Source organism: Borostomias antarcticus, assembly GCF_949987555.1.
Source record: "Borostomias antarcticus genome assembly, contig: scaffold_53, whole genome shotgun sequence".
Classification (NCBI taxonomy): domain Eukaryota; kingdom Metazoa; phylum Chordata; class Actinopteri; order Stomiiformes; family Stomiidae; genus Borostomias; species Borostomias antarcticus.
The window spans coordinates 107,501-118,804 of NW_028176149.1; the positions used below are offsets into that span (position 1 = coordinate 107,501).

Below are 11,304 nucleotides of genomic sequence, written 5' to 3' on the forward strand. Positions count from 1 at the left end.
GAGAGAAAGGGAGAGAGGGGGAGTAGAGGAGAGAGAGAAAGGGAGAGAGGGGGAGTAGAGAGAGAGAAAGAGGGAGACAGGGGGAGTAGAGAGAGAGAAAGGGAGAGAGGGAGTAGAGGAGAGAGAGAAAGAGGGAGAGAGAGGAGTGTGTGTGGGGGATAGAGAGAGAGAGTGTGTGTGGGGGGGAGAGAGTGTTTGTTCTTGTGTGTGGGAGAGAGAGAGTGTGTGTGTGGGGGGGGGTTGCGTGTGTGTTTGTGTGTGTGGGAGAGAGAGTGTGTGTTTGTTCGTGTGTGGGATAGAGAGAGAGTGTGTGTGGGAGACAGTGTGTGTGTGTGTGGGAGGGGGGTTAATAGTGTGTGTGTGTGTGTGTGTTGTGTTTGTGTGTGTGGGAGAGAGAGTGTGTGTGGGGGAGTGTTTGTGTGTGTGGGAGAGGGAGTGTGTGGGAGAGGGGGGGTGATTAGTGTGTGTGTGTTGTGTTTGTGTGTGTGGGAGAGAGAGAGTGTGTGTGTGGGAGAGAGGGAGAGTGTGTGTGTGGGGGGGTGCGTGTGTGTTTGTGTGTGTGGGAGAGAGAGAGTGTGTTTGTGTGTGTGGGAGAGAGAGAGTGTGTGTGGGGGATAGAGAGAGAGTGTGTGTGGGGGATAGAGAGAGAGAGTATGTGGGGGGGGGGGTTTGTTCTTGTGTGTGGGACAGACAGTGTGTGTGTGTGTGGGGGAGGGGGGGGTGAATAGTGTGTGTGTGTTGTGTTTGTGTGTGTGGGAGAGAGAGTGTGTGTGGGGGAGTGTGTGTGTGTGTGGGAGAGGGAGAGGGAGTGTGTGGGGGAGGGGGGGTGAATAGTGTGTGTGTGTTGTGTTTGTGTGTGTGGGAAAGAGAGAGAGAGTGTGTGTGGGGGGGGGTGCGTGTGTGTGTGTGTGTGTGGGAGAGAGATAGTGTGTGTGGGGGATAGAGAGAGAGTGTGTGTTGGGGGGGAGAGTGTGTTCGTGGGAGAGAGATAATGTGTGTTTGTGTGTCTGTGGGAGAGAGAGTGTGTGTGTGGGGGATAGAGAGAGAGAGAGTGTGGGGGGGAGAGTGTGTTTGTTCTTGTGTGTGTTTAGCTGTGTGTGTATGAGTTTGAGTCAATAGCTATGTGTGTGCGTCAGTGTGTGTGACAGAGAGAAAGAGTATGTATTTTGTGTGTGTGTGTGGGGGGGAGAGAGAGAGTGTGTTTGTGTGTGTGGGAGAGAGAGTGTGGGGAGGGAGAGTGTGTGTGGGAGAGAGAGAGTGTGTGTGTTCGTGTGTGGGATAGAGAGAGAGTGAGTGTGGGAGACAGTGTGTGTGTGTGGAAGAGGGAGTGTGTGTGTGGGGGGAGGGGGGATGAATAGTGTGTGTGTTTGTGTTGGGTTTGTGTGTGTGGGAGAGAGAGAGTGTGTGTGTGGGAGAGAGAGTGTGTGTGTGGGGGGGAGAGTGTGTTTGTTCTTGTGTGTGGGACAGAGAGTGTGTGTGTGGGGGGGTGCGTGTGTGTTTGTGTGTGTGGGAGAGAGAGAATGTGTGTTTGTGTGTGTGGGAGACAGTGTGTGTGTGGGGGGGGGAGGGGGGGTGAATAGTGTGTGTGTGTTGTGTTTGTGTGTGTGGGAGTGAGAGTGTGTGTGGGGGAGTGTTTGTGTGTGTGGGAGAGAGAGTGTGGGGAGGGAGAGTGTGTGTGGGAGAGAGAGTGTGTGTTTGTGTGTGTGGGAGAGGGAGTGTGTGGGGGAGGGGGGTGAATAGTGTGTGTGTGTTGTGTTTGTGTGTGTGGGAGAGAGAGAGTGTGTGTGGGGGATAGAGAGAGAGTGTGTGTGGGGGGGAGTGCGTGTGTGTTTGTGTGTGTGGGAGAGAGAGAATGTGTGTTTGTGTGTGGGGGAGAGAGAAGAGAGTGTGTGTGGGAGACAGTGTGTGTGTGTGGGGGAGGGGGGGTGAATAGTGTGTGTGTGTTGTGTTTGTGTGTGTGGGAGTGAGAGTGTGTGTGGGGGAGTGTTTGTGTGTGTGGGAGAGGGAGTGTGTGGGAGAGAGAGTGTGGGGAGGGAGAGTGTGTGTGGGAGAGAGAGTGTGTGTGTGTTGTGTTTGTGTGTGTGGGAGAGGGAGTGTGTGGGGGAGGGGGGTGAATAGTGTGTGTGTGTTGTGTTTGTGTGTGTGGGAGAGAGAGAGTGTGTGTGTGTTTGTGTGTGTGTGTGGGAGAGAGAGAGTGTGTGTGGGGGATAGAGAGAGAGTGTGTGTGTGGGAGAGAGAGAATGTGTGTTTGTGTGTGTGTGGGAGAGAGAGAGTGTGTGTGGGGGATAGAGAGAGAGTGTGTGGGGGGGAGAGTGTGTTCTTGTGTGTGGGACAAAGTGTGTGTGTGGGGGGGTGCATGTGTGTTTGTATGTGTGGGAGAGAGAATGTGTGTGTTTGTGTGTGTGGGAGAGAGAATGTGTGTGTTTGTGTGTGTGGGAGAGAGAATGTGTGTGTTTGTGTGTGTGATAGAGAGAGAGTGTGTGTGTGGGAGACAGTGTGTGTGGTGGGGGGGTGTTTGTTTGTGTGTGTGGGAGAGGGAGTGTGTGGGGAAGGGGGGTGAATAGTGTGTGTGTGTGTGTGTGTGTTTGTGTGTGTGGGAGAGAGAGAGTGTGTGTGTGGGAGAGAGAGAGTGTGTGTGTGGGAGAGAGAGAGTGTTTGTTCTTGTGTGTGGGACAGAGAGTGTGTGTGTGTGGGGGGGGTGCGTGTGTGTTTGTGTGTGTGGGAGAGAGAGAATGTGTGTTTGTGTGTGTGGGAGAGAGAGAGTGTGTGTGGGGGATAGAGAGAGAGTGTGTGTGTGGGGGGGAGAGAGAATGTGTGTTTGTGTGTGTGGGAGAGAGAGAGTGTGTGTGGGGGATAGAGAGAGAGTGTGTGTGTGGGGGGGAGAGAGAATGTGTGTTTGTGTGTGTGGGAGAGAGAGAGAGTGTGTGTTTGTGTGTGTGGGAGAGAGAGAGTGTGTGTGTGGGGGGGGGTTGCGTGTGTGTTTGTGTGTGTGGGAGAGAGAGTGTGTGTTTGTTCGTGTGTGGGATAGAGAGAGAGTGTGTGTGGGAGACAGTGTGTGTGTGTGTGTGGGGGAGGGGGGGTGAATAGTGTGTGTGTGTGTGTGTGTGTGTTGTGTTTGTGTGTGTGGGAGAGGGAGTGTGTGGGAGAGAGAGTGTGTGTGGGAGAGAGAGTGTGTGTGTTTGTGTGTGGGATAGAGAGAGAGTGTGTGTGTGTGGGAGACAGTGTGTGTGTGTGGGGGGGGGGGTGTTTGTTTGTGTGTGTGGGAGAGGGAGTGTGTGGGGGAGGGGGGTGAATAGTGTGTGTGTGTTGTGTTTGTGTGTGTGGGAGAGAGAGTGTGTGTGGGGGATAGAGAGAGAGAGTGTGTGGGGGGATATGTGTGTGTTTGTGTGTGTGAGAGAGAGTGTGTGTGTGTTCGTGTGTGTGGGAGAGACAGAGTGTGTGTGGGGGATAGAGAGAGAGAGTGTGTGTGGGGGATAGAGAGAGAGAGTGTGTGTGGGGGATAGAGAGAGAGAGTGTGTGTGGGGGATAGAGAGAGAGAGTGTGTGTGGGGGATAGAGAGAGAGAGTGTGGGGGGGAGAGTGTGTTTGTTCTTCTGTGTGTTTAGCTGTGTGTGTATGAGTTTGAGTCAATAGCTATGTGTGTGCGTCAGTGTGTGTGACAGAGAGAAAGAGTATGTATTTTGTGCCTGTGTGTGTGTGTGTGGGGGAGAGAGAGAGAGTGTGTTTGAGTGTGTGGGAGAGAGAGTGTGGGGAGGGAGAGTGTGTGTGGGAGAGAGAATGTGTGTGTTTGTGTGTGTGGGAGAGAGAATGTGTGTGTTTGTGTGTGTGGGAGAGAGAGAGAATGTGTGTGTTTGTGTGTGTGGGAGAGAGAATGTGTGTGTTTGTGTGTGTGGGAGAGAGAGAGAATGTGTGTGTTTGTGTGTGTGGGAGAGAGAATGTGTGTGTTTGTGTGTGTGGGAGAGAGAGAGAATGTGTGTGTTTGTGTGTGTGGGAGAGAGAATGTGTGTGTTTGTGTGTGTGGGAGAGAGAGTGTGTGTTTGTTTGTGTGTGGGATAGAGAGAGAGAGTGTGTGTGTGGGAGACAGTGTGTGTGTGTGGGGGAGGGGGGGTGAATAGTGTGTGTGAGAGAGAGAGTGTGTGTGTGTGGGGGGTGCGTGTGTGTTTGTGTGTGTGGGAGAGAGAGAATGTGTGTTTGTGTGTGTGGGAGAGAGAGAGTGTGTGTGGGGGATAGAGAGAGAGTGTGTGTGTGTGGGGGTGTGTTTGTGTGTGTGGGAGAGAGAGAGAATGTGTGTGTTTGTGTGTGGGAGAGAGAATGTGTGTGTTTGTGTGTGTGGGAGAGAGAATGTGTGTTTGTGTGTGTGGGAGAGAGAGAGAGTGTGTGTGGGAGACAGTGTGTGTGTGTGGGAGACAGTGTGTGTGTGTGGGGGGGAGGGGGGGCGAATAGTGTGTGTGTGTGTGTGTGTGTGTTGTGTGTGTGGGAGAGAGTGTGTGTGGGGGAGTGTTTGTGTGTGTGGGAGAGGGAATGTGTGGGGGAGGGGGGTTGAATAGTGTGTGTGTGTTGTGTGTGTGGGAGAGAGAGAGTGTGTGTGGGGGATAGAGAGAGAGTGTGTGTGGGGGGGAGAGTGTGTTTGTTCTTGTGTGTGGGACAGAGAGTGTGTGTGTGGGGGGGGGGGTGTGTGTTTGTGTGTGGGAGAGAGAGAATGTGTGTTTGTGTGTGTGGGAGAGAGAGAATGTGTGTTTGTGTGTGTGGGAGAGTGTGTGTGTGTGTGTGAGGAGAGTATATATTGTATGTGTGTTTAGCTGTGTGTGTATGAGTTTGCGTCAATAGCTATGTGTGTGCGTCAGTGTGTGTGACAGAGAGAAAGAGTATGTATTTTGTGTGTGTGTGCGCCTGTGTGTGTGTGTGGGGGGGGGGAGAGAGAGAGTGTGTTTGAGTGTGTGGGAGAGAGAGTGTGGGGAGGGAGAGTGTGTGGGAGAGAGAGAGAGTGTGTGGGAGACGGTGTGTGTGTGGGGGGGGGAGTGTTTGTGTGTGTGGGAGAGGGAGTGTGTGTGTGGGGGGGAGGGGGGGTGAATAGTGTGTGTGTGTGTTGTGTGTGTGTGTGGGAGAGAGAGTGTGTGTGGAGGATAGAGAGAGAGTGTGTGTGTGGGAGAGAGAGTGTGTGTGTGGGGGGGAGAGTGTGTTTGTTCTTGTGTGTGGGACAGACAGTGTGTGTGTGGGGGGGTGCATGTGTGTTTGTGTGTGTGGGAGAGAGTGTGTGTGGGGGAGTGTTTGTGTGTGGGAGAGGGAGTGTGTGGGGGGGTATGTGTGTGTTTGTGTGTGTGGGAGAGAGAGAGAGTGTGTGTGGGGGGGAGAGTGTGTTTGTTCTTGTGTGTGGGACAGAGAGTGTGTGGGGGTGTGTGTGTGTGTGTTTGTGTGTGTGGGAGAGAGAGAATGTGTGTTTGTGTGTGTGGGAGAGAGAGTGTATGTGGGGGGGGAGTGTGTGTGTTTGTGTGGGTGGGAGAGAGTGTGTGTGTGTGTGGGATAGAGAGTGTATGGGGGGGGGGTGTGTGTGTGTTTGTGTGTGTGGGAGAGAGAGTGTGTGTGTGTGGGAGAGTGTGTGTGTTTGTGTGTGTGTGTGTGGGATAGAGAGTGTATGTGGGGTGTGTGTGTGTGTGTGTGTGTGGGAGAGAGAGTGTGTGTGTGTGGGAGAGTGTGTGTGTTTGTGTGTGTGTGTGGGATAGAGAGTGTATGTGGGGGGGGAGTGTGTGTGTGTGTGTGTGTGTGTGTGTGTGTGTGTGTGTGTGTGTGTGTGTATTCATGTCTGTACAAACTCTGACTTGTCATGAAAATCCCTCAAACACTAAACAGCTCACATTCACACACAGACTCAGACTGATGAATCAATGAAGTTGATCAATATTCTTAGTGAATCTCTGGATGAATGAAACAGTGAGCAGTTCTCATGTAATGATGGTGATTAGTAACATGTTGTGTCTTGGTTTCCTCCATCAGATGCCTGTGATCTCACACTGGACCCAAACACAGCACACACACTCCTCTCTCTGTCTGAGGAGAACAGAACGGTGACACGGGGAGAGGAGGAGGAGCCGTATCCTGACCACCCAGAGAGATTTGAGGGCTGGTCCCAGGTTCTGTGTAGAGAGGGTTTGTCTGGGCGCTGTTACTGGGAGACAGAGAGGAGAGGAGGGGTTTCTATATCAGTGACATATAAAAGGATCAGCAGGAGAGGACGGGGTCTTGACTGTGGGCTTGGACGCAATGACAAGTCCTGGAGTCTGAGGTGTCATGGTAACGGTTACACTGCCTTTCACAATGATAAGAGAACTGACCTACCTGCCCCCCCCTCCCCCTCCAGCAGAGTAGGAGTGTATCTGGACTGGCCGGCCGGCGCTCTGTCCTTCTACACAGTCTCCTCTGACACACTGACCCACCTGCACACATTCACCTCCACATTCACTGAGCCCCTCTATCCAGGGTTTAGGGTTGATTCTGACTCCTCAGTGACCCTGTGTCAGGTAGAATAGCCTTCAGTATGATCAACACACACACACACACACACACACTCACACACACACACACACATATACACACACACACATACACACACACACACATACACACACACATACACACACACATACACGCACACACATACACGCACATACATGCACACACACACACACACACACACACATACACTCACACACACACATACACACACACACACACACACACACACATACACGCACACACATACACGCACACAAACACACACACATACACGCACACACATACACGCACATACATGCACACACACACACACACACACACACATACACACACACACACACACATACACACACACACACACACACACACACACAAACATACACGCACACACATACATGCACACAAACACACACACATACACGCACATACATGCACACACACACATACACACACACACATACACGCACACACATACATGCACACAAACACACACGCACGCATGCGCACACACACTCACACATCCATCCCTCCTCTCTCATTGTCTCATTCCCTATGGGGGGTGGGAAGTGCCACGTTTAGCAGGCATGTTGTGAGTGTGCGTGTGTGTGTGTGTGCGTGTGTGCGTCTATAGACGCACACACGCACACACACACACACGCACACTCACACGCACACCTTATCCTTGCAAAGAAAAAGTTAGGGAATCAGCCAATCAGATCGCTGGGATTTGCATATATCTTTAGCAAAGATAAGGTGTGCGTGTGAGTGTGTGTGTGTGTGTGTGTGTGTGAGTGCGTCTATGTGGAACTTAGTGAAAAATTAGACGCACACACACACACACAGACGCACACACACGTTCATTCATTTGTTCGTTTACTCCAGTGTGTGGAATGTGCCACGTTACGTTAATTGCGTTGAGCGTGTGTGTGTGTGTGTGTGTGTGTGTGTGTGTGTGTGCTAAGCTAGTTAGCAAGATGGCTGCGCGTGACGTACTGACGTAATCGGCCGCGCTGCGTGCGACGTCATCTGCGTGCGTTCCAGCTGGACAAATACATCCATGAGCTGGACACAACAAGCGAATTTCCGTCTTCCCAACAAAAGTTAAACAGGTAATGCTTACTACAAATATAGCCTACAGACAATCCTAATTATATATCCTTGCTAGTTAGTGTATACTGTAACATGGCGAGACTTTGCATTTGAACTTGGATGTTTAGCTAACTAGCTAACTAACTCTTCTGTGAGCTCAAGCTAGTTGGTGAGCTCAAGCTAGTTGATATGTTGAGAGATCCGTTTGGCAGCTGACGTTAGCTCATTTATTGTTGTCCATCTGTCGCTTGACTTTTGACTCTTAGCTTATTATGTAAACAAAGACGCGGCTAGACGCTCACGTTAGACTACAGTACAGTATATTTCTATATTTACGTTTATGAAGTGCTGTACCGTTCATTTCAGGCCATGGCTATTCTGAGTGACTCTGAAGTGACCATCCTGTGAGGGAAACAGGCCTACACCTGGACAAATGCCATGATCGTTTAAGGTAAAATTATATAGCAATGACTGTATTACCCTGTGACACAATGTACTATTGAGCTCATGGGACTAGATATTACAACAATCTCTAAGAAATGGCTAAGGTTACCTACAGTGTCACCCTGTCTGACCCAGTGAGCCTGTGCGCCACTGACTGTCTGACCCCCAGCCTCTCTCCGCTCAGGGAAAATGCCAGCAGCACTGCCTGGCTGGAGTCGCCCTTCAGACCTGTGGAGCTTCCTGGACATCCCACGCTCGCGCCTGGTCAAGTACACACTGTTGCTGCGTGAGATCCTCCGACGTGGCCGGCCTGGAGCAAGCGGTGAGCTCACACGCACACACACACTGCAGAGCTGTGTCCTTAACAGTAATACTTAATCCACGCCGCGGTCTATAACCGCATCCCTCTGTGTGTGTGTGTGTGTGTGTGTGTCCAGATCGTCATCATCCAGGGCGTGCTCTGCCATGGCCAGCTATGCAGCAAGAACGGACAGGTGAGCAGAGCGCGTGCACACACACACACACACACACACACAACACAGACCGGATCAGATGAGGTTTATTGTACCTAATCTAAGGCTGGTTTATTGACCTGTCTACTCTTCTCTTCCTCTCCCCCCACAGCCAAGAACATCCCAGTCCCACACACACCCTGCAGGTCAACTACGTCCCCGACCTGAGCCTGCTACAAGCGCCGCTCCTTCACCGTCTCCGCCATCGTCCACATGGAGGAGGCTGATGAGAACTGCCCCCAGCTCCCCCTGCGGGGATGAGACCCCCAGCCCCGCCTCCTCGCCGTCTCCCTCCCCCTCCGTCTCCTCATCATCATCATCATCGGCATCATCATCATCATCTCCGAACTCTCCTCCCCCTCCTCTCATAAAACAGATACAGAATACTTTATTTATCCCCGAGGGGCAATTCAGTTTCCACATGTTAAAAGCCGACATACACATACACACTCATCACTCGTACAAATTACAACACACAGAGATTCAGAACCAGGTTCACGGTTGTGCAAGAGAGACTATGCGATGAGGAGACAAAACGGACTCCTGAGCGGACGTGTTTGATAGCGGGGACAGGAGAGCTGACTGTGTTGTCTCTCCTTGTGGGACTTTTATTTTTTTATTTTTGTGTCTCAACATGTTTATTATTACAGCAGTGTTCTGTGTTACTGTCCTCATTGGCAGCTATTTACTTCAGGTGCAGTATTCTGCATGGCCCTCTCTCCGGGTCCTGCTATGAGAGAAACATTACCCCTTGTTGCATTTACTTTAGTTGAACGCATGAAATAAAAGGCAACCGCATTCCATTTTATGACTTTTCATTGTTATAGTTCAGAACATACTCACTCAGAGATGAGACAGGTGGGACCTGATCATTTTCGTACAGGGCTGTGTTGATTTTCTCTATATAGTGTTCTTAAGACTTATTATTATTTATTGTTGTTATTATGAATAATAACAATAAAAAATATTATTGTGATCATCACTGGAACACATTACATGAACATTTCTGACAGTAAAAGCTGATCTTTAGTCAAGTCAAACTTTATTTATATAGCGCATTTTGTTGTGGCTACAAACCTTCAACACCTAACTCCTACAGGGAGCACTGGACTCCACCAGCCACACTGTAGTTTGATAAGCTGCTATGATTGTCTACTACAAGCTTGAGATAATATGCTTGGGAATGGGTAACTTAGAAGAGGTATTGTGCATTTTTCTTACAGCGTCTAGTCTCATGATGAGTGGCAGGGGTCATCCTTCTATCTGATGCAGTTTGCTCGAGTGCTCAACATGATTTCAGCTAGTAGCTCCTCACGCCCACAGGCATAGACGGATTATGAAATGATGGGCCCCTGGGCACAGACACATAAAGGGCCCCCCACCCACGTCATTTATCGAAAACTCACAATAAAAGAAGCTTCACCCAGCTCAGCTTTGACTCGAGGGACCTCAACTCTGTGCGGAGGATTTGGTTTTTGGATTTCTCCCAAAATAATTGAAGGGCCCATGAGTACTCAGCCCATCTAAAGTTCTATAGATAAACACTCACTTAAAACGTATCATGATGGTTTCTTTCTTGTGATTTGTGGCTTCAGTTTTTCAGCAGGATTTTTGGGGCTGTGTTATTGACATGAATGGCTAAGCCCTTTAAAGATACAAGAAATGCGAAGGGCCCCCTGAGCTCTTGGGCCCCTGGGCCTGGTAGGCCCGTTCGGTAATATGTCTTTGCTCACAGGGGAAACAGACTTCTGCTTCTGCTCTCCCTGGTTCCAGAGGGCTGTGCCCAGTATCAGACGTGCCCCAGGACGCCCAGGCTGGCGGTCTGATACCCCTCTACCATGCAGGCATCGAGGTCATAGCATCTCAACCCAAAACTTGCTCAGCTGTTAAAAAGGCAAAAATTCAGTCTCCTTCAATTTTCTGGCGTCCTGAGGCAGTGCTGGGGAACTCCATTTAATCAGGTCGGCTGTCCGTTAAAATTCCAACTTCCCTCTATGTGTTAAGAACTTTTATTCTAATCTGTAGTCCTACCTGTCTCCACCCATTTACCATACAGCAAATTCAACAAATCATCACCACTACTGTACTACTAAGGAGTTCTAACATAACGAAATATGGCATTTCATCCTTAACATGAATCATCATGATTTCAACCTTATTGTTAGTTCACTGCAAATCTGTGAGTCTCATTCCCTACCCCCTCTCGCCTAATATCTATACTGGAATGATACATCAGCCCTATTGTGACAAAGAGTTACACAAGGTAGGCTTGCCAGCCTAACAAAAGTTTAGACAAAGTCTGTCCATATCAACCATGACTTTGCATACCACATCCTCCCTATGGGGACATGGGTGTTACACAGTATCTTCCTCTAACCATGCACCTTGCATATCACATTACCTCTGGAGATATCATGGGCATATTAAAATAGGTCTGCAGTGTGGCCAGGTCTGATGAAGTACCTTGGGTGGCAGAGACATCTGTGTTTGACAGGTTCGTAACTTGAGACCCTGAGGGGTTATCCTACCTCTTCTTAAGCGCATCGTTGCCTCTGTGTATGAAATGCGCTATATAAATAAAGTTTGACTTGACTAAGCAAAGTTAAAGATCAGCTTTTACTGTCAGAAATGTTCATGTAATGTGTTCCAGTGATGACAATAATATTTGTTATTGTTATTATTCATAATAACAACAATAATAATAAGTCTTAGGAACACTATATAGGGAAAATCAACACAGCCCTGTACGA

General features: G+C 49.9%; 1 protein-coding gene across 1 annotated transcript in view; it reads left to right on the forward strand.

The window, feature by feature from the left end:
* LOC311328763 (uncharacterized protein) overlaps positions 1-8,815 on the forward strand; it is a gene marked incomplete at its 3' end in the record, with an annotated part of 67,151 nt that extends 58,336 nt beyond the window's left edge. Inside the window, exons 7-10 of the mRNA XM_084462675.1 lie at positions 5,991-6,514; positions 8,227-8,364; positions 8,480-8,536; positions 8,735-8,815. Coding sequence (XP_084318801.1) covers positions 5,991-6,514; positions 8,227-8,364; positions 8,480-8,536; positions 8,735-8,815 — 800 coding nt within the window. The remainder of the gene's footprint in view (positions 1-5,990; positions 6,515-8,226; positions 8,365-8,479; positions 8,537-8,734) is intronic.
* Positions 8,816-11,304: the final 2,489 nt, after the last annotated feature.